This window comes from Anas platyrhynchos, chromosome 3 (assembly GCF_047663525.1).
Source record: "Anas platyrhynchos isolate ZD024472 breed Pekin duck chromosome 3, IASCAAS_PekinDuck_T2T, whole genome shotgun sequence".
In the NCBI taxonomy this organism is placed as follows: domain Eukaryota; kingdom Metazoa; phylum Chordata; class Aves; order Anseriformes; family Anatidae; genus Anas; species Anas platyrhynchos.
Window position 1 is genome coordinate 115,052,580 of NC_092589.1, and position 24,273 is coordinate 115,076,852.

Consider the following 24,273-nt stretch of genomic DNA (forward strand, 5'->3'; position numbering starts at 1 on the left):
GAAATGCATCAAAAAACATGGCATTTACTTGTAGGAGATTCCATTAAGGGAGTTAAATCAACCACAAGATACTAATGTTCTACTAAATTACAGTGATGACCAGTAGACAAAGTTAAAAAAATCATAATATTACTTAGCACTTCAACTTAGTGTAAATCTTCACTTTTATGATAAAACATCAGGCAGTTTTCTCCATAACTCTGGGAAATAGCTGAGGACTAAATACTCCATTAAACACAATGGGGACAAACTCAGTCTTCATGTTGGTACTCCCATGACCTTCATCACTAGTATGTGAACTTCCCTGAAATGAAATTAATTAAACGTATTAAAATTAAATTAAACACAGCAAGAGTTTTCCTCCCTTTACACACGAGGAACTGAAAGACACAACAAACTTTGCAGAGTAACTTTGAAAAGAGAAGTCTATGTTTCAACCCCATAGTTATATGTACATCTCAAGCACCAGACTACAGCCATTTGCCACTAAAGCATTCTCTCAGTTCTTTCACAGCTATCTTATCCCTATAAAGCTGCAATAACTTCAATAGAATTACTCCTGAATTATGGGTAAATGAAAGGAAAAATTAAGCCAAGAAAAATGCACGCCAAGTTCAACTGACTAGCCCAAAGCCAACAAAAAACATTGGTCAAAGCTGGAATGAAACTTGTAAGGTCCTATGTTTAGATATCTAATAAAGATTTTTACTTAATAATGCTACACAAGAATTCTATCAAAATATTTTAGTATTTTTTCATCTTTAAATAAACTATACATAGTATGTTAATGAATTAAGCAAGACTGTAGGCATCTTAAAGAAGGAAACACAACCATGTATTTTCAACAGTAAATCTAAGACTTATTTTAGAGCAGGTACTACCAACTCCCAAATTCAGACCCAGAATCTGTCTGTACCTCCATTACGTCATTTGTAAAACAAATTAAGTTGTTTACCTCCTAAACAAACATGAAGGAGGATATAAGAGCTAATAATATCTGAAAACATGGACCACACCAAGTTCCATTAATAAATACCCTGTTAGTTAACAAAGTGAAAAGCAGTAATACAGAAGATGGAAGAAACGTTTTCCCTTTGTTTTATGTGTTTGTTTTTTTCCCCGCTTTCCACACAAATATGAGTATTCTGGAAAAGGAGAACTATGCTGTATAGCTTTGATGGCTCTATACCATCGATGAAATGAAAAAAAAAGTATACACCATTGTAACATTCTTCCCACAGTCTCACAGAAACAATGGTTTTGCTGTTTACGGAATTCTTTATCCTCAGCACTTAGTTATGTCCACCACTGGGATATCACAACTGGCACATACCTGCAACATCCAGAAGTCACTTTAGTCCTTATCCCAGAAAAAAAATAAATAATAATTTTAACAAAAAAGTACATTCTAAGCGAGCACTATAAAGCAGTCAAGAAGTTTAGATTTTGTTTTTCACTTCCAAATTTCAGTCTCCTTATACTACCACTGCGTAACTGGTATAGACAGTAACATACCCCTGCCCGGAGGGGAAAAAAAAAATAAAAAAAAATGTTTGTTAAGTATTCTCGTGGTGTGATATGCGCCACAGAAGTGCACATGAAAGTTAGTAATTCTTCTGCTCCACAATAGGGTTTGAATACTGGGCAGGGAAGATGGCAGGCAGCCACACAGTGAGCAATAAGTGATAAAAAGAAAATCACTGAATAACCAATTCTGAAGTGAGTAGTATTCATTCCATGCAAAGAATGAATCAGGAGTGCTGGAAAGAGGGAAAAAAAAAAAGAAAAATCAAACAATTAACACTGTATTATAATGTGCCATGTGCAACAGGGCTGTACTATCTATCACTGGATTAATTCTAGCATTTCTGTTATAGTTTTATTAACTTATTCTTCCAGTGTAGACTTTGGGTAAACTTACCTCTTTAGCAGAGGAACACAGATTTAAGGGAAGAAAATCTATCACTTGGGAACAGTTCTCTCTGCAAGTTCTTCAAGGTCCACCTCTCAATAGGTAAACTATTTTATTTTATAGGTAATCTTTATTATTTCAGTTGCCTATCTGTCATATGTCCAATCTAGTGATAGTTACTAAAGAGAGTTTAAAGGGAAGCATTTAAAGAATTAAAGTGTTCTGTACAATTCATGGATTCTAAAAATGTGTCTGGGCATAATAATGTCATGTAATGAATGTCTGACTCTTTCAGTTTATTTCAGTCACTCAAAAGGAAAAATAAGCTTGAATTACTGTAGCTCCTATACACAGATAAAACAGATATTTTCTACCCACATCACAAAATGAGAAGATTGAATTGCATTCAGTTATGAATTGGATTTATTCTTCAATTAAAACAGAAGAAAAATAAATCATGCTGAAGCTAAATGACAAACCAAATGCTATTCCATTGTAATTTTGTCCAAAAGACAACTAAATTTGTTATTTCTTCAACCCTTTGATCATTATGTTTAGCTTGTAAAGATGCCACTTACTACTGCAAATAGTCCATTTCTGAACAGACTAGTATCATTTTTCCTGAAACTGAAATATAAACATTCTGCTGCAGAGCTGCTTCAAACCCACACTGGGCAAAACTGGACTTAAAGAGCAAGAAAATATTTAGACTTTCATAAAAAATAAAACCTAAAAAAAAAAAAAACTTTGAAGAAGGGAGAACAATTACAGATCTTACAAAATAAGCAGGATAAACATGGCAAAATAAAACTGCATATTTTATCTTTATCCCAAATCCCAAGTACTGAAATTCCTTTGTAAAACATTGAAAGATACACTCTATTAATAAAGGTACAAAACATGAAAGATAATGGTCATATTAGCTCATTTTATATTATACAGAGCAGATAGTCATTTCTGAGGGCCCCCATCTTAAAGCACATGCTCTAAGAAGGAACTCTGGATCCTGAGAAGCCACATTTCCTTCAGCATTGGGGTTTTTGGCAAAGCAGCAAAACTGCCCAGAGCACTGCTTGTTCCTACAGAAATATCTGGTAGTGCAGATCCATACATCCCCACGGGCTCCCCCAAATACCCAAAGATGCCTGGCTACAATGAGTTGTTCTGGCAGAAGAATTTCAGAGATCTAATCCAAAGAAGAGAAACATCACAGAGAACATATCTGTTATAACTGACCTCATCTAATGGATTTTGTTACAAAGCTGGTGGTATACAAATTAATCTACAATGGACATCCTACTACCCTAAAATACAGTTTCAAGTAAAGTAACAAGCTTACAAACCAGGACGAAGTTTCTGTATTCCATGCAAATATTAGCTGATCAACACAGAATCATACAACATGATGCTATCATAGAACATAACATGCTCTTTACTTTTGATGTGCTTGTATGTCAAACCTGTGTGTTCAAGTCTTTAACAAATTTACAACACAGTTCAATTTTAGCTACTCTACCAAATTTCTGAACAAGATTTTTTTTTAGCCTAGTGCTCCTGTTCCAGTGTTCATGTTCCAATGATTTATCCCAATCACTAATAATAAAATTGTCCATATGAATCCAAAAGTAATTTGGGTACTTAAGTGTCCCTTCATTGCTATGGTCTGTCCCCACACACACTAATCAGTTGGCAATGCCCAATATTCTCTAGGCTGTCCTCTATCATCTTTTCATGTCATCACCACCTCCAGCACACACACACACACAAAAAAAAAAAAATGCAGAATTTCATCCTGCTTCACAAATGCCAGTCAGGCCACGTTTTTCACTCAAGTCTCAATCAACCAGAGGTTAAATAGTCTTAATTTATTTTTATTTTATACCTAGCCCTACGCACGGACTCCAACCTCCTCATGTTACTGACAGAAAGAACTGTGATTCCCCTCAAAAACTCCAGATTAGCAATACCTTTGACCGCTCCCCCAAACTCTACTATAATGCCAAGTATTGCCAGTATTGTTTTGGCTGAAAGGGAAACACATGATTCCTTTAATTATAGGCTGATCGTCAACTTAAGAGCACCCTTTCACCCTACTGGCTACACTCAGCAGAACAAATTGGCTTGGATGCCTATGAGAGACTTCCCTTGTGGAGCTAACAGTTAGGGTGGTGTATCTTCTTTCTTATGCATACAAACAGTACAGAAATAATCAACTAAAGAAATAAAATGTTTAAGTATTAAAAATAAATAATGCACATCCTGTTTCATCCACACAGAATATTCCATGAAAGTTCGTATTACTTATCTTAGAAGGTATAGGTTTGGATTCTGGCAACCAAACTGCAGGGTCTCTCTGAAAACCAGCCCTGCTTCCTCCCTTCTGGGGAGGGAAAGTCAGAGAAGAAAGAAGTATAAGTGGGAGGAATGGCTGTAATTTGTTTTTATATTTTTGCTTCATCACCACTTCTCAGTTATCAAGCAGTGTTTTATGCAGAGTATGGAAAAAAATCCAAAAGAATTGACATTTGCTAACCTGAACATCAGTGAATACTCCCTCTCATCCTCTTTTCAACTCCATATGAATGATCTTCAGATCTCTTCTCCACCAAAAACCCACAATGTATTTTAATTACAAGGGAAAGCTTAGACTTTTCAAAAGTGTGGAAAAGTAAGATCCAGGTATTAAACACTGCCTGCTTTCTCCTGCAGATGTGACAGAGCAACCAACCAACTCTCCAGCATGGAACACATCACATGTCAGAAATTTCATATAAGCATCTCCCATACTCTTCCCAGCATCACTGAAGTCTGGTTCTGTTCCAGTATCTGTAGGCATACCTATACGTGCCATTTTAAGTGCTGAGCAGAAATAACCCAACTCACTACAAATGAGCTCAATGCCACACTGAATACATCCAGGCAGCTTCCAGTATCTGAACCGGTTCTTTCAGAATAAACTGGTTTTCACTTTGCACTCCAAACTCCCAGGCAATTCCCTCCTGTGCATACTGTCAATGTGAAAAGGGATGCATGCTATTTGTTCTTCATCCTGTTTCAGCTTCTTCATTTCTCCTCACCTTCAATAATCTTCTATATGTATATCCTTCTACACAAAATGGAAGCCATACTGTTAAAAAAAGAATCTCATTAACAACAACAAAAATGTTTTATATTGTCCTCTTTCCAATCTTATTTCTTCCATTCCCTCTTATTAACTTTTCCACTTTCTCAGGAAAGATCTTCAGATCTCTTCTCCACCAAAAGCCCACTTAGACTTTTGACAAGTAAGGAAAAGAAGCAGAGACAGGTATTAATTTAAAAAATGGATGTGGAGAGATAAATGAGAAAAAGCATTAAACTATCTAATTTAACTATTTTTTCTAAAAAAAAAAAATACCACTTATAGGTCTGAGGATCTCAAACTTACACAAATACATAAAAGAGCAGAGAAGTATTTCAATTTGCACACATTACATAAGAAATGATCATGGTGTTATACAGAAGAAACTGCAGTGACCAGGCATCACATTCAACTTCAAGTAAACTATAGTATCAGTCAGTTAAACACAAGAAATTCTTCATACTAGATTTGTAGAGAAAGTTAATAATAAAATTTAAAACGACAACTCTCCTTTCTCCATGAAATTCTTCAAACCACTGACTTTTAATACAATTCATTCTAAGGTGATCTTTTTTTTCCCTTTGTCTTTTTTTTTTTTTTCCTTAAAAGGCATATATTTAATTGTATACTCCTCAGTGCAGTGACTATTTCCTTAAGTGTCTGTAGAGTCCACTGCTATAAGCAACGGTAATGCAATGCTAAATAATAAAAAAAGAAAAAAAAGGAATGTTTTGTTGAGAAACAGCCATGCATTAATTATGCAAGATTATCTGAAAAATACACAAATAGGGGGCAAAAAACATGTCATTATGAATCCTTACCTTTAAAGCATCACTACCCAATGAATGGTTTATGATATTCCATTTCAGTATTAGATTTAATTTCTCTTGGGGTATTTAAAAAACATCTGTTCTGAAAGTTACCGAACGGGTATTGTTTACGCAGAAATTCTACAGGGTGCAACCCCCTTCCACACTGTCAGTTAAACATACACTATTTTAAATACACATTACGGAGCCAAATGTTGAAGCAGGCACTTAGAATGTGAAGAATATTCTACACGTTAAAATATACGTGAAAAATACTGTCCAGGAATTATAGCATAAATCAAATGCAGATTCTAAATTCGGTATTTAATAACTATGCAATTTAAAAAAAAACATTTCGTTTTTATTACTTACTGAACTAATTTCATGTCTTAAATCTACATTGCTACAGACTTACACAAGCTACTGAAGCTGGTATAATTTTAAAACCAGAAGCAAATCTTTATTGCTGAACTCTGCCCCTGAAAATGGGGTTTTATATGAAAACACTGACACCAAAACTGAAGAGCGTGAATAATCTGCTTTAATATTCTCTAAAATCTGTTCTCTAATCTTGATTGAGGTCTGAAAGCAGCAAGTCTGGATGTTTCCAGTGTAAATGTTGTGCAAAAACTTTACAAACATAGATCTAAATCTGCAATTGCCATTACTAAAATAAATGAAAAATCTATAAGCAGCAGTGAAACTGGCATGCAAATAAAAGAACTGTCAAGACATATATTGCCTAAAAATAAGCTTACAATAACTATTTTAAAGACTGTGTGTGGTCTTACCCATATATTTTGGCAAGATGCACTTTCTCCAACCACAGCTAGATTCATCCAAAAGCAGTGGCACTGGAGAGTCTCTGTCTCACCTGTCAAACTTGAAGAACGTTGCTCAGCAGACCACCATGAGTCCATGGATAGGATCCACAGCACTACAGCAGCTGGTCTTGATAAGTGTTCTCTAACTATAGAGGCAAATACTTCAAAAATGTTCTGTAAGAGGATCACTCTTAATATACGTGCATTTAAAAACAAACAGAGACAAAAATACATCTAGAACAAGACTTTCGGGGCATTTATGGCAAAGCAGCATCAGTGACCACATACATCTCTCTGTGTGATGTCTCAAAGTGCTCACAAAAGATTCAAGCCTATTAAATATACCTTAGAAATTAACTAAATTTATGTACTTCTCACGGATTATTAGATTGCAGGCAACCAAATAAAAGAACTAGACCCTCTAACTCTTCGTAGAAGCTAGGAAGATGAACTCCTCGGTTCCTTTCCCACACAACACTGAAAATATTTTGAGACCAGCCTACAAATCGATGAAGTGGGAAGGAAAGATGAAAGGCTGCTTGGCTACGGGAAAGGTAGGATTCAGTGGACATGGGATGAAGCAAGCAAAGCTGCCAGCTGTAAAACTACACAAGAGGATATTTTGACGACCAGAAAAACCTAGGGAGAGAGCTTATCGGACTTCTCTCTATATAAAGTAACTTTGGCTGTTATTAAAAAGTATATAATCATTAATTTCCAGAGCGATGTGAATATTTTCTAAAAATAGGTCGCTGCTTTTAACTGCTGAGATCTGCTCGGGTTTAACTACTGGTGGCATTGTAGCCTAAAAGCAAGAAAGGCTCTAGAGAGATTAGTTTCACTTTTCCCTAGATATATTTAGTGTACTAACTAGCATAGTTAGGATATTATTTTTCTTTGGTTTTGTCAGTAGCATGTTTGAAATAAATTTTATTAAGTGGTAGTGTATGTAACATTGCATTGTGGGTAGCAGTTTCCTGCCTTAACCTAGCCACATCCTCAGCTGTTATATGAGACAAGTTTCCCATATTTTCTGCAAGTTGACTTCAAAAAAAAAAATAAAAAGGGGAAAAAAAAAGACAGGAGAAAACAGCTAAAAGGTTAGGGTGATATTAAGCACTGTATGATGGCTGTTTAGAAGGTGGATGTCAAATCAAAAGGGATCTCTCAATTACCCTACAGTCTACAAAATACATATTGGAGGAACACAAGGAAAGTAACACTTGTCAGAAAAAAAATGTCTGAGCAGCAAAAATAGCCAAGACAAGGTCTATTTGACCATTAAGATATAGACCTTTAGTCTATATCTTATATGATCAGTCTGAGCCTGATCAGAGGGCAGAGACTTGGCAACTCAAGATGAATGAAAACCGCTTGCTATTAAATCATGTACTTACTGATTAGGAGAAGATGAGCATCCTTTTAATTTAAATAACAGTTCAGTTTAAGGTTTAATTTGATTTTAGTAGCCTGATTCCCTGGTACAGAAAACATGCAACGCTTGCTTACACTATAAACACAGACGTATTTTTTTTCTCTCTGTTTCATGGTCCCAGCTCCCATCTCCTTCAAACCACATCGTATTTAGGAAAAAAAAAAAAAAAAGGTAGACAACAGAAAATCATAATAAAAAGGCTGAAACAACTGACATTCCACACAACTCCTTGCAGACACCGGTAAGTAGCATTTTTAAAGGAATGAGTACTGAAATAACCCTGATGTTATTATATTTTATTTTTATTAATGGGCAGTTTCAGTTTTTTGCTCTAACAGGTCAGTAGCATGGTAGCAGCAAACTTGAAGCTGCTGCAGAGATGTTGGAGGCTAGAAGTCTACAAGACACCCAAGTCAAGCAACAGAAGTTCCTTAAAATGTGCAAACATTTTAAATGCACATGGTAAATTAAATCTATTAGCTAAGAACCATCCGAAAATACAGTACAATCATTCTAAAATGTGCAATGACTTCTCACTGAGTTATGAAAACCAGAGCTAAGTAGAGACATTTCTCTCATTAAAAAATAAAAATAAAACAAAATAAATGCTGCTCTAGCAGAAACAGATACATTAATAGCACCTGCAATTAGCACTTGCATCTGAGGAAACTGCTCTAAAACTTTCTGCACTATAAAAATCAGTGTCTTGTTATAGTACATACTGTAAAACTTGTAAGCAAGTGCAATTTAACAAGTTTGTCATCCTATTACTTCACGCAGCATATTTATACGTCTCTAGCTGTAGCACAGAAACAAACATTTAAGTACAAATAAACTTGATCATACTGTTTATATGCTGCATGAACTTTGAGTGACATAAGGCAAAATGTTTGGAAATAAAGCATGGCTTAAAAGTTTCAAAACAAATTTCAAAAGAAAAAAAGTGAAAGATGTAATTATCTTTTAGTGTTGCATTACAATTGACTTTAAATAAGATTCCATTTGTCGTCAAAGATCAAGCTTATAGTTTACCAGAGAAATTCCTTAGCATAATACTTCCTTTGTAAGTGTAATTGTGACTTAAAGCATCCCCTATGGAAGTCATAAGTGAACTTCGATTTTTGTAGATCTACCTTTTAAGCAACAGGCTGCCAAGAGTAAGTCTGCAATCAAGACACCATTAGCACAGTGAATTTTAGGATTCGTGTATCTGCTTCACTAAAAGTGCAAACTATACTGAAAGAAACCAGCAGTTTCACAGGTATAAGGTCTGTATACAATTTTGTTTTATAATGTCTGTATACCGCCTAGTAAAAAAAAAATAATGTTTTTCATTGTCGGTTTTTGCAAACTACATCTAGTTTACCAAATTAAACAACTTGTTCTTCTGCTTTTAATATATTTTTAATGCATTTTGCCTTACTAGAAGAAGACTTCACTGTAGTGGTCTTGACCTTGATATCACAGGTGAAAAAGTATGTACAGAACAAAAAAAAAAAAGCTCAAAATTATCAAATCTAAACATAATAACCAAGTCAGAGAATAGCTCTGCATACACAACTGACAGCATTAAAACCCACTCTAGAAAAAGACTGACTACATCTCAAGGCAAGGAATGTAAAAAGTCAGACCCCTGGAGGAAGTTCAATATTCAAATATTAAAGATGTAACTGAGAAAAAATTCCAAAGTTTAAAAAAAATAATAATCAACTACATTTAAGTGAAAAGAAGTATCTAAGTTCAGGACATAAGTGATCTATTACATAGAAGCACTGAAGTTACCTACCATCATATAAAAGTTGATGTAGTTGAAGGAACATTGTGCTTACAATTAAGATTTCCACAAATAACAGAGGTAGAAACCTCCAAAGACTTCTGCTGCATCAGAAGTTGATTAAATCTGGAATTCACACAAACATATTTTGTTTATATGAAGTGATTACCAATCTTTTCATCATTTTTATGCACTTAACTTCTTTCCATTGGTGTTCTTATCCATACTATGAAAATATAAAGAAATACAAAGGAATCCATCACTAGAAGAATTAAATAGCACTCATACAAAAGTAAAAGATAGGTGATTTGCAGAATGCTCCTTTTTCATTTAAAGACAGAATTCTACAGATACATCAGCATCTAATAACTTCCAAAGTACTGAATGAAGAACAATGTTATTTACCTTATTATAAATACTATAAAAGTACTTTTTATGTATAGGGATTTGTGTTGCTTTGATAAATACATGATAATGAAAAAAAGAAGGAACCAGCTGTAATTTCTTACTGCAATCTCCCTGCCCATTTCCTCTCCATCCCCACAAAGCAGAGAACCTGCTCTCCACCCACACCTCCAGCTCTCCATCTCCCACCACTGCTGGCCAGCTTCTTGCTGGGAAAGCTGAGGACAGAGAGAAAAACAAAAAAAGAGGGCTGCCAGCTTCAAAGAGACGTCTTTTATTTTACAAAGAAAAGCTGAACAATATTTAGAAAGTTTTTTATACAATTCTTCTGCTCTCAGCAATATATACAACAACAAGCAAACAACAACAAAAATCGCCCTGCAAAAGCTAGAAAATCCCGTGCATCTGTGATACAATCAGGCTAATAAGAAAAGTTCTAGACATAATGTCCAAAGAGGCAAAAAATAAGATACTTTCTCCAAGATGTTTCCAATTTTGTTCTGAATCTGAGTGAGCAAATCAAGACTACTAATACACACTGTCTGTGCACATTATTCCTTACTACACACAGCATTTTGCAATTTATTTCAAAGCCTCTATTATAAACAAAAAAATACTGCTTTTGTTAACCCACTCCGTACTGGTACAGTAAAGGCTTATATTACACAATCAAAGTCAAAGTTACAATATGTTGAGTATATAAAAAATATTACACACACATGCACACATATGATATTAAGCATTTAAATCTTACATATGCATCAAATTTATGTTTCATTTTAAAACTAAGTGTTAACATTAACTGGTGAATGAAGTTATTTATGGTCTCCCAAAAAGCCAAAGACTGTTCTATTTCTCCTAAACACTGAAACTATAAGCAGCAATTAACAGAAGCGCAATCACAGTCTCACAGCTCACTCTGTTCTGCAGTGTCTGTACTAAATCCCAGCAACACTGGCACTCCAAAGCATCCCTTGGAAGGCAGTACACAACTGGCTATGCTATTTAAATGACATACTTTGCCCCCAATATAAAAGCAAAATAATTGCCCTTAATTTGCATTACATAAAACTGCCAACTAGTTTTGAAGGCATGTAAAGCAAGGCAGACATGATTTAAGATTTGCAAAGGAATCCCCAGCCTAACACTTGTGTGACAGCCAATTACAGGAAAAAAACACAAGCCCAACAAGCAGGCTGCTACTAGACCTTCGGCAAGGTAAAGTTTCTTACAATGAGTTACAGATTCACAAGTAGAGGAAGACAAGGAGAAAAAGTAAAACAGAAGGAATCCAGCCACCCAGCAAATCTGAAGCAGACCCAAGATCGTGATACAATCCAAAGATGTAAATTATTGTAAATCATCACTGTTGTTCAGAATTTCACACAGCCACTTGTGCCAATTTTGCTCACTTTTCCTCAGACACAATAACGAAGCAGGGAAAGAGAAAAGAAAAAGAAAATAGAAAGGAGGAGAAAAAAAAAAAAAAGAAAAGGAGGGGGAAAGAAGAGTGGGGGGAACCTGAACTGAGAGTACAAATAAAGTTCTGCTGTCCATATGCTTTAACTGTACAGAAGTTTGGGCTCTTACAGCATTTTGTACTCTCTCCAAATCCTCATGAGTCACAAAAATTAAAAAGCTATATCCTTCTGGATGCCAGGAAGGGCCTTACCACGGGCCTTTTGTCAAAATAAAAAAAAAAAAGAAAAAAGAAAAAAAAAAGGAGAGAGCAAGAACAAGCCCCAGTGGTAGGCAGTCCTCTGCGAGTCCTCTGATGTCACAAGCCACATGATTCTCTCTCTCCAGTAACAGTGCTTGCAAAAAAAAGGAGTTTTAAAGCTTTTGCTTTTTTGGATTGTGTGAATGCTTCATTCGCCTCACAAACAACCACAGAACCACAAGTGCGGTGCAAACTTTCTCCAGGAGGACAGCAGAGGAGGCTCTGGGTTTTAAATGGTTAATCTCCGCAGGTCACTACCAGCCACTGAGACCAACAGAGTCAGTAAGTGCTCTCTAACCACAGTCTATGCAGTAATAGTAGGTCCTTCAAATATTTGCTCATTCTCTTTTTTTTTTGTTTTGTTTCCTTGCTTTTCACATGTTACCAGTGCTACAACAATTTTTTTTTTTTCTGACAAAAAAAAAAGAAAGCAACTATAGGGTCTATGCAATGCAGGGGCACTGTAAAACTAAACCAAGGTTTGGCTATGGTTTGTGTTTGCAGTTTGAGGATCCAAGAAGTATTTACACCAGGAGGTGAAAGCTCTGCGTGAAACGAGAGGGACTATGGCATCAAACAGCCTGTTCAGTTCAGTGACACCATGTCAGCAAAACTTCTTTTGGGGTGAGTACTGCGACATCTCAGCTCCCGTTTGCTGCGCTCGGGGTTTGCTTAACGATGCTGGGGATGGTTATGGAAACAAAAAACTTGCTGAATGGGATGCTAGGGTGGGGAGAGAGCATAGCAGGCTTGGGGCGGGGGGGTGAAGGGGGAAGAAGCAGTCATCATAAAAAGTTTCTGCGGATTTATGAACGAATTTGTGAGCTGAGCAGAAAGAGGTCGGCGGTGGCCAATTCTGACAGCAGGTGTGCTCGGCTGGGCCGCGCGAGGTGGCCGCAGCCGAGGACGTGGGATGGGGTGTAGCACAATACCCAGCCCTATCGCAGGTACAAGGGACCAGGTAGGTAGGGAAACAGCCAACGACAGCAAGGAATAGCTTAGGAAGAACCGGTGCAAAGCGTAAGCCTTCAATGCATCCAACGTGACTGCTTAATGCAAGTTATTCTGAAGGAATTACAGGATTTAGCTCTGTTTCCTTAGACCTGATGGAATGAGCAGCGTGCAGCATGTAGCAGCTTCTTCTATCCCTAACTGCCCTATCATTGTACCAGGCATCTTATTTTTAAGCATATGTGCCCAATGAAGTTATCAGAAACGTGCAGTCCTTCGCCCTCCTTTCGCAGCAAAGGGTGCTGTTTAACGGGCTTGTTTCTGAAAGCAAATTCTCCTCATTGCACTTGTCGTGAACAGGGCGAAACATTCAGGCATAAAAATATTAACCTATGAAATGAAGCTATGCAATTTAATATGCTGATGAATTTAGGCTTTAATTGAAAGTGGGGTTTAAAAAACTCTGTAGAAGGGCACTGCCAAATCTTTGCTTCAATATTCAGAACTGTAAACACAGGTTCCTTTAAGAAATCATGTATGTAGACTGAGGCAGTTATTTATATGTCCTGCAGACACACGTGCCCATAAAAAAATCATAAATGCACTATAAAATTACACCTCTATCATGGCTTATTTAGAAAAGCTTCTTCCTCTCAGATATAGTTTTAAAATCAGCGCAGGGCACCTCACGCTCGAATTGAATATAACCAAATCTGATTTTAAGTGATTGCTCTGCAAGCAAGATGAAATTACTTTTAAATTGTGATGGAAAATGCAGTATTCTAGTTCCCCGTGACCGGTGGTAAGAAGCATATGCAACAGTTCTCTCAAAGCATCTTTTTCTGACGCAACTGAAAATTCTGAAAGACCAAGGAAAAAAAAATCTGAAAACTTACAGGATTTTCTTAATGGTGTCCATCATGTTGAAACTAGGCTGGGGCTGTAGCTAAAGCTATTTCTTTTCCTCCCCTGTCCCCATTATAAGACAAACAACAGTGCTAGGACAGTTTTCAGTGTATACATCCCGATTAGGCTCGTATTGTAAGGAACCGAGGACCGGAGTTCCCTTTACCCCTCCTACTTCACGCGCTTTGACTGGTTCCCAGTTCAGCACATGAATAAGCTGTAAGGCTGCGTGCGGGAAAAGCCTTGAAGAATAGCTTCTCACAGAGCAGGGAGCAGTTTAATTTATGACCTACAGATAGCAGAAGTAATAACAGAACCTGTGCCGGCTCCTGTAGCTGGACTAGGCAGACCGGTGAGCTGAAATGCTAACACAAAAATGGGTAAGCAGCTTTTCTACTAAAACTGCTGTCTTAATGAAGCCCAGCAGAAGTGTAGCCAGACCACATTATCCCAGTGTTTACAACAGGAAATACAGTTTACATGTATAGGGACTTTCTTTTGCTTTTACTTCCAAAAGAGATTAGAAGAAATTTAGTTGGCTAAAATTATCAAAACACGGAGTGGTGACTGCTTAATTTATCTACTTTTGATCATTCTTAAAGCGAGGCGAAAGTACCGCAGCACGAAATGTACTTTTTTCCAAACTTCAGTAAATCGGGTTGGGGACACAAATTCAACTCTGGCCACGAGCAACAAATGCAAGGAACGACGAAATCTTGCCAATTCTTAGTATGTAACTGGTATCTAATACCAAAACCAAAAGAAAACTTTAAAAAAATGATACACAGTACATTTTAAAAAAGAACAAAAGCCAGAGGACCCAAGTTACTCATCAATTTACCATTTCCTACCACCGGTGCAGCAGGATGTCAGAATGCGTGATCTATTTTTATTCCTTTTCATACTGTATCTCCTTCTATTGCAATCTCTTAGTCCTTTCATGACTGTTGAGTTTGATTAGTTTTTTTCTTAGAGAATTAAGACACATAATGATGAGTAATAATAGGAAGGAAAACAGCGCTGTGATGATTAACGTTTGTGAAAATTCTTATTGCACTTACTTTTTCTGTGTGTTTTTAACTCATATGGAAGCGAGGAATAACGGTAGTGAAGATAAAGGACCCTTTCCTAATTACAGGGAACATGTATTCCTCTACAGTTCAGAGCATTTGAATTAACTTGCTATTGTTTCATAGCCAGACTATTTCTGTGTTAAGTGTGTTATAGACAGGTATTGACTGCGTTCTGCCTATGCGAGTGACCTGGTTAAGCTTTTAAATATCAGTGCGTTCGTTTCAACCATTATATTTGTATCCGTATCACCTAAAGAATAAAAAAAATCTCAGAACTAATACAATGAAAAAAAAATGAATAGCATATTTATTAGAAAATCTGGTAAACATTATTTGTGCAAGACACTTTAGAGCATGAAATACTCTTGAAATGCCTCCTGTAATAGTTACAAATGATAGAAAAAGCATTTTCAAATGTGTTCCGTGCATCTTTGTAAGAGAATTTCACTGAAGGATGTAAATTAGATCAGGATTTGGCTGATAATTTAATCGACTATTTAACATGTAACTTCTGGTAACTGATCCCTATAGACAGATGTGATAAACCTGCATGAAATACTTCAAGTTAACAGCAAGAAATTTACTCTGCTTATTTGAAAATACTCGCTAGAATATTCTCATTTACTCTTGAGGAAAAAAAAAAAAAAAGCACCTTTTCTAGCTGTCAGTTCTAAATTGTTTTATCAGTTGGCAAGGAATCGTAGTTTTTTATTTTGCTTAAGATACTGATAAGAGAGAAACAGATCCCTTCTGATTATGCCTATAAAGCTGATCTTTTCTGTATGTTCCTGCTCTGTTTAACATATTCCTGTGATTGTGAAGCAAAATCTCAGCGATCACTAGTCTGTATAAACGTAATTCAAAATACTGGGACTTTACAAAAATAATACTGAAGGAATGCAGGAATGACTATTCTCATTTGCATTAAGAAAGCTGCAAGCTTCTCACTCAGGCTTTCGGTACCTTAAACCCCTAAAACATGCAGAATTACACTGCAGCATTTCTATAATTCTTAGGCAGCAAAATGCATTGATTTTTTTTAATTATCTGTCTCAAATTAACTATTAATAACCAATATTGTTTAAATCCAGTGCGCTGATGCAAAATTCACTAAGATAGAAATGTTCCAGCTTGTTAAAAGAACATTGAAATATCTGATGGTTAAATAAACTGAGAAAAAAACCACCTAACTCATTAGGGGCACTAAGATTTTATCAAACATACAGGATTAATCTCTATTGAATAGAACCATTCACAAATCAAAACTTACTTACTTCAATACTTTCATGCAGTGCTAATCAATTACAACCTTTTCTAGTTATTCAAAATCCATGTGCTTTTAATTTTATTCACTGGTGGTCTAAAATATAATATTCAGGCCAAGCTAAGTCATTCTGTATTGCAACTTTGCTTTTTTTCAATAAATATTCATCTAGAGGTTTTCTTAGAGAGAACTGCTCATATGAAGACTGTGGTAATATTTTTATACTGTACCTCCTTGTTGAAGCAAAAGGTTAGGGGTTACCTAAATACCTCAACTGTATATACAAAAAAAGGAAAAGGTAAGTATTCACATGAAAAATCCAAAGGGACTATATTATTTATTTTTGCATTTCCTATGATTAATGATGCACCAGTGCATACTTGAAAACTGAAGTCAAAATAGGGTAACACCTCAAATTCCTTTACAAACTGTACAAATATCAAACTTCCATGCTGTATTAACTACTCTACCAGAAATATTTAAAGGCTCTGCCACCCCACATTAAGAGCATAACAATAATACCGAAATTCAAGCAGTGTGATTTCTTGCTCACGGTCAGACTAATACTAATCTTAAAATTGCACCTTATACCTTCATTTCTCTTGATGGCTTTTCACGACTCAGTTGTGCTCGTTCCAAATAACAAGAAGCTCAGTGCAGGCTCGAGTAAATAGCAGAGATCTAAAATCAGATCTGTTTAAGTATAAGCAGAAAAACAAAGCGGTAAGGTATTCTTGCAAAGGATGCTAACTACACAATGCAGACAGTTCAAAAGGGCAGCCATCCATGCTCTGCGTATGGCCATGTCACACCTTGGGGCATGCACCCATGGGTGGCTGTCTCTCCCAGCAGCTAGGCAGAACACCTTGCTAAAACAGCAGGTTAAGCACAGGAGACTGAAAACACAAGCAGAGTGCTGCATTTTTTCATGCACAAATCCAGTCCATTTCGGTGGATGTTAAATACGGAGGGAAAGGAAGAATTAGCCCGTGCTTGCCAGGCTGCAGAGGTGCTGAGCACCCCCATCTCTCCGGCTAGGCTGCTCCAGCAGCAGCTGTCAGTGCTCGGTACTGCTTGAAAATTAGCCATGTGCATGTTTTCCTCTATGTACCTCATAAAAATCAACATTGTGTGTTGGAGGTGATGGAGTTGGTTCTGAAAACTCATTAAATACACTCCATTAATAAGAATTACAATAAATTGCCATGTTTAATATGCCCTAGAGTATATAATATTTTAATTAAGGCAGCCTCAAGATAAATAGTGAGTTTAAGATGGTAAAACCTGAAGCATTTTAAGGTCTTAGCTTAGGCACTGAGAGAATCCACGATTCGCACAACCGGTTAAGAAAATGCAGCATAAAAAAAATATTCAAGTGCTATTTTAAATATAAAATGTTAATTTGTCTAAAAGGAATAAATATAACATTTATTTTGATAAGTGTACTCAAAAATAAATTAGTAAACTGTGCGCTATTTCAAAGAGATTTTCCTTGTAAATTTTGCCAGACTTAGGAATTAACCACAGATTTTCATCCGGAGACAGCAGACACCCACAAAACACAGAAAACATCTACCTCCTCCACCACAGAACCCCAACAAGAAACTACTGTTACCAACAAAATACATTTTTGCTGACATTGTATACAATGCCTTTAATTCTTATTGTATACACGTCTTTCAAAACAACTGCTGAAGGCTCATGGGGAACAGACTGAGGAGGTGTATCTTCTGCTCTCAGGTGTTTTTGTTTTTAAGTTAATAAAGCTTAAATCTAAGAGCACGCTTCCTTACATAAACATGCTCCCTTCTACAAATAAATATAAGACCTGCCACTTAACATAGGGAAAAGCACACCCTAAAGAGTATTTTAAAGATGAGCACAAAGACAAAATAAACTCAGGTTACTACGTCGTAAAATAGTTTAACACTTCCAATAAAAAAATCCATTATTCATGCATCTGTTTCCTGTATATATTTTTTATTCTGCTTGTTAGCATACTGTGTACTGTTCTAGCCTTCCTCATGTAGCTATAAGTTTCCTATTTCATGTATGAACTTGCCCCAGGAGGAAAAGAGACATAGGTTTTCTACTGACTCACTTTAAATGCTGAAGTCATTTTAATCAGAGCAATTAAATTATCCTCTGCAACCCACTCCTTATTAAACATTTTTATTTATAAAAATTAATTTAGCATAGTAAAAGATTAAAGGGAAAATGGCTCCATTTTCCTTTAAATAAATGTGGTACTGCAAAAAAAAAAATAAAGTATTTCCATATTATACTTACTGTATTCCTAACAGCTTTCTCTAAGAATAAGTTTCCATCTCTGATAAAACTACTTTTATTTTTACTGCTGAAAACAGTTTCTTCTGCTGTCCCTGTCTTTTAAAAATGTCATTTTCGTTAAGGTCAGGCAGCTCTGGAATTAACAATAGCTTTAAGTTTTAATATGTTTTAGCTAAAACCCCTGTGGCAAAAATGTTTTGGCAGGAATTCATCCAAATATGGTTACTGTATTTCTGATAGACACTAACTTATTTCACATATTATATTTCATCAGAATTGCTAGTATTTCATAATGACTTGAAATTTATTATCATTCATTTTCTCGAAGAAGGAAAGTTAAATTCTGATGACCTTACATACATTTATTTTGCCCAGAATTTATTTGAACCTGAAGCATGCCAAACCATTGTTTACTTATCCCTCATGGTCAGATATCTCACATCTAAATCCACGCTGCGGTTTACAGAAACAGAAAGACAGAGCCCTTGCCAGTTACATAATATTTTATTGTTCAGAGAAAAGGACCCAACCTCAGTCACAAAGCCAATTAACTGCAGCACTAGCGAGACGTGGTTGCATCGATGTGCATGTGGATGCACATATGCTGACGACCATACGCTGGGTGCAAGTGGGTCTGGCATAACAAGTTAGAGCGTGGTGACATTACACATCATTATTAATTGTTGAATTTAATTTCTTTGTCAAGCACACTTAACAGAAATGACACCACACTAATAAGTAAAAGATAGAGATGATTTTTTTATTTATTTTTAAGGAAATCAATATAGACAAGTAATTATGTGCAAATACTTTCACTTCCACATAGTGCTAATCTCCAAGGATATCTGTAATTCACATAAATACAGATCAGAAAACACAGAGTTAAAAAAAAGCATGATATTTTAATGTAGCCATGTGCAGTATTAGAACAGGGTATTCTTTCTTGGGAGAAATGTTAATGAGTTGTGTATGTGCAAACATGCATATGTATATAGCTTCAATCTTTAATTCCTACTGATTCGTATTTCTAAAATGCTGAATTTCTTCAAGTAAAACAGAGTGATAGCGTAAGTTTAGAAAACATCTGTATTGGTACAAAGTCCTTAACCTAACACAGAGGTTGCACAAATACAGAAGTTGCTATCACATTCCAATTTCCCAGCAGTACAAATATCCAAAGAACATTTACTACACTTCACATCTCTCCTTTGCTAATAGGCAGTACAGGGATTTGAAGCAAGGGTCTCACCTTTATACTTGTAAAAGAGAACACCTATTAACACTATTGTAATGTTCTACATAAATTGGAAGCGTTAGTGCTAGTAATGAAATAATAGATTGTAGAAGCATTGCAAAAGCAAGTATTACAGAATACTTGGCAATATATCTGAGAAAATAGATGCTTGGGAGTAAGCCTGATGGTATCTTCTTCCTTATTCCCATAATCCCAAGAAGGGAAAAACTGTTTTTGTGGACAGTGGACTGGACCAGAATAACTCACCTCAACTTTCAAAGTGAAACCATACATGTACTTTTATCTGTAGGTCAGCTGCTGCTTTTGACACAGTGCAGTTTTTCTTCTGGAACTGATGAAACAAATAAGGCACCCTGTATATGCTTTTAAATAATTCTGACATGAAATACGGAGTTGTTCAGCCAAGAATTATTACTCCCTAATATTATTTTTATATTAATATTGTAATACATCAAGAATTTACTATAAATACCATCCTTCAAGAAGGACCAGCAAGAGTAATTTTACACAGATTAAGTAGTTATAATTCAATGGGGGGGGAAAAAAGGGCATTTTAAGACACGATCAACAAAAAGCCTAATTCCAAAGACTGTGCCAGAATATGCTATTTCAGTTTATCATGTCTCAAAAAGTTGTAGGCTAGGTGAGCCATAACACTGAGCTGATACAGTACCCATGCCCTGCTGAATTTACTGTATGAATTCCACGTGTAACTGCTTTCCTTCAGATGTATCACCTTTTCCACCGAGAATCCTGTCCCTTTAAATAGAAAACTTCTGGGGAAAAAAAGTGTCAAGTTTGCTTTTTAATATTGAAGGGACACGTATGTTCAAGCTTAGCGACGCTTTTATTAATAAGAGTTTGACAAATTAATGCTATTAGCTATTGTATAATGCTGGAGCACAGGAGCAGCTTTGTAATAGAGCATTTAAAGTCTGCAGGATATTTATTTCCTAACACAATCTGCAAAACTTGTTTCCTCTAAGAAAAGAACAGCAGTGTAAATTCACGTTAAAAGAGTTCTTCATCTGCATTTTTCCAATCAGTGGTATCAAAAGTTTAACTCAGCTGCACTTGGTTATTTGTGGAATAACCAAGCCATAACAATGAATGGTTTATTTAAAACTGACAGGACCAGAAAGCAGTAACTATTTACTTAGGCGGTGTACCTTAGTATACACCAGTAAAAATGTTCTCTTTTCCCAAAAGGACTTTTTGCATAAAGGGCATTCACTTTGCTTCCTTCCCACACTTCTTACATCCAACTTTGTACATTCAAAACTAAGTACTATATTTTTCTTGCTATTCAGTATATTTTTATTTCCCCCCCTTTCTGATTAAAAGGCATAAACAGAAACACTAAAACGAATTCAGAGGGCACACTCTTCATACTGCCATTTTATTAAAAAAACCAACGTTCAGGGAAAAATCCAGTCCTTTGTGGATAATAAAATAACACAATCTAGGTAGCAAGAAAAAAACTAATTTAGCATCAAATGGGCAGAAATATATCTTCCACAGCAAGAAGCATTTTTGTACTGCAGAAAGAACAATTTCATTCTAATGCAACACTGTGACTGTGTATTGCATATGCAAACATTCAAACTACTTTTAATTTTACAGTATTTAAGGAAGAGGACCTAAAATTACTCTGTTATTCTGTACAGCAATTAATTCAGTCATGACCTCGTGATAATTTGGGGTTCTAAGCTCATTAACATAACATTTTAATATTACCTTTAAAAATCACAAGCAAAATCTTAATTACGGCTGAGCCATCTAAATGTGTGTTAGCACATCTTAAAATAAATGAAGACTTAACCTTGTCCAGATAGAAAGATAAATTATTACAGGGCGTGTAATAGCAAACAAAGGCTTGGAAGACCGTAATTTTGTTACTTGAAATTATAATATTAGTTTACTAACTAATTTTGAGGCACATGTGTACTGCACATGTGTAAAATCGGCTCGATGCAGCCTGCTTACATGCACACACACACGAGCTGGAATGTCCTAATTCTGATCAAAGATGTATGTAGCCGGATGTGCGGTTAATTCACTGATCAAATTTTCACAACTGAAAAACATCTTGAAAGACATAGTCCTAGTTGCCAGGAGTGCGTGTAAACTGATTGTATGCTTTAGGATGCATCTTAGGACCTCTTCTGCACGCGCACGCACACAAAATAAAAAGGAAGAAACGCAGAAAAAGATGAAAAGGCACTGCTTTGCACTTCCAGTACTCTTAAAGGGCAGAGTGAGACTGTGTGAAATACACTTAAAACACCCGCAGAAGCTAAACTCTAGTCTTACTGACATGTTCTTACAGTAAGCTTGTGTTCCATAAAAACTATATAAAAGTGTCAGGAGCGTAGATGCATAGCACATGCATGCAATGTAAGACAAATCTGCCCTGTAACAATAATATACAGTAGCTCCTCAATGTCCGTGAAAGATTTTAAAATGCACTAAAAATCTATAAAAATACTCTACTGTCAAACTTCAAGACTGTCCACTGAACCAAGCAGATGTATTGAATAAACACTGTTTAATGGGGTTTAAATTTTATCGGCTATGTAAAAAATTAGAAGAATTTGAACTATCAGTTGTTTGAAGTCTTCTACCATCACATTTAAGAATCCTGCTTGCCTACAGAGCTGACTACATATAGTAAATACACATAATACATAATGGTTACTCTATTTGATCAGATATGCATTAAATAAAAATAAGCCAAACAAACTTATAAAGATACTAAGATGGGCAATAATTTTACTAGTCTCAACACTGATTTAAAAGACTTCTCTCTTTTTCTCCTTTACATACCTGGTTGTTATCAATTACTGATGTGTCTTCACCCTTCTTGCTGCAAAAATTCCTTTAAAAATTAGAGCACACACAGCACAACATTTGAAACCTATATACATAAAAATATTCTTTTTTTTTCAGTAGCCCAGAAAATCTGAAGGTTTTTTTAGGCTGATGATATCTTCACATAGAAACACAGAACGTCTGCAGACAGTAAGAAGCCTTTAGTAAGCCTTTTTGCTGCACCATAATAATCTGATCCAGAAATTCAAGGGTACCTTAAACAACGGGCTACCTGTTCTAGCCATGCTTAGGAATGTGGCCAAATCATTTTTATTGATTTAACCTTTATAGGAATGCTACATATCCTCAGAGCAAAACATTTCTAATGCATTTATAATATGATATACCTCTGAGAAGTTATGAAAAAAAAATCTTATGACAGATAGGTTAGCCCCCTTCCACTATTACGTTTTTCTGATCTAGTGATCGATAGGCATTCGTGTTAGACTATTTTGTGAGTTTGTATGTGTTCGTATTCATAGGATAAAATCAGAAACTGTAACACTTACAGAAGACAAGACGAATATCTGACCTGTCTTTGTTTAAGAAATAAGAACTGCTGAACTGATAGCCAAGACTCTAAATACTCCTTTCATTCTAGAATTACACATCAATCATGTTACCTGCAAACATATCAAGTTAAAACTTCCAGAATTTACAGTCCTTTCTGAATAAACTGAGCAGCATGCTAGTTATGTTCAGAGAGCTTACAGAAGGTGGTTTGTGTATCTCTCCAGAATTCTTAAAGAAGCACTTCTTAAATTCCCTCTTCATCAGAAATCTATTTCGTATATATTTCAAATCAGTATATCTTGATGTCACAATTCATATTCTATTATTTTTAAGCTCGGGTTTGAAAAAAAATGTATATTTTAGTATTTGTTGTTCTTTTGAATGTTACAAACCACACTTGAGCATTACCACGAGTCACTTGTTTTTCAGAAAGTGAACTGTTCGGAGTTGCTCATTATGGTAGACTCCTTAACAGGGCAAAGCAGACATGAAAACCGTCTGAGAAGTCAGTCAAACAAAAGTAAATATTCTCGTGTTACATATTATATTAGTTATGTGTCTTTTAAAGAAAATCAGAGGTGGTTTTTGTTTGGTGTTTTGGGTTTTTTTCTTGTTTACTTGGTTAACAAGTAAATGGAGAAAACCTGGTAATGAAAATTATTCCTATTTCTAATTCTAATAAAAAATCTAGTATGTTAGTCTTCTCAACTGAGAAAGCATAGCCAAGAACACTTTAGGTGGGCAATACACTGTACTGCAGATCACCTATTTTAATACAATTTCTCTCTACTTTTTCTCTGAAGACATTACTGTCTGGAGACCATATTAAGGTCTCATTCATCTCCAGAGAAATATGTAGCAACCCTACAAAGAGAAAAATACTAAAATAATTTGTTAGTGAAATAAGTGGCTATCTGCACTGTAACGTAGCCTGTAAAGTTACTACAAAGAAATCAGTTTAACTAGAATATATGACTTACCATAAAAAACACACCTGCAAATTGTTTTACCTTTTTTGTTGTTGTTTGTTTTGTTTTAAATAAGAACCTGGATTTTTTTTTTTTTTTTTTTCAGAAAATAAATCACTAGTTTTGTCTCTTCTCACATTTTTTCCTAAAAAATATTCTGAAGGTAATTCCATACCCAAACAT

The 24,273-nt window shown here is 35.6% G+C and overlaps 2 protein-coding genes across 6 annotated transcripts in view; one reads left to right on the top strand and one right to left on the bottom strand.

Annotated features, from left to right (window-relative positions):
* Window positions 1-24,273, bottom strand: part of SUPT3H (SPT3 homolog, SAGA and STAGA complex component) — a 278,696-nt gene that overhangs the window by 223,306 nt on the left and 31,117 nt on the right. The gene's annotated exons all lie outside the window — the stretch shown is intronic.
* Window positions 12,147-24,273, top strand: part of RUNX2 (RUNX family transcription factor 2) — a 217,353-nt gene continuing 205,226 nt past the window's right edge. For 3 of the 4 annotated variants that reach the window (XM_038176222.2, XM_038176219.2, XM_038176223.2), the window contains exons 1-2: window positions 12,147-12,282; window positions 12,505-12,624. In XM_038176222.2, the coding sequence (XP_038032150.2) occupies window positions 12,567-12,624 (58 nt within the window). In that variant the 5' untranslated portion in view covers window positions 12,147-12,282; window positions 12,505-12,566. Of the gene's footprint in view, window positions 12,283-12,504; window positions 12,625-24,273 lie in introns of those variants that run through there. The other variant, XM_038176221.2, reaches the window with a different exon arrangement.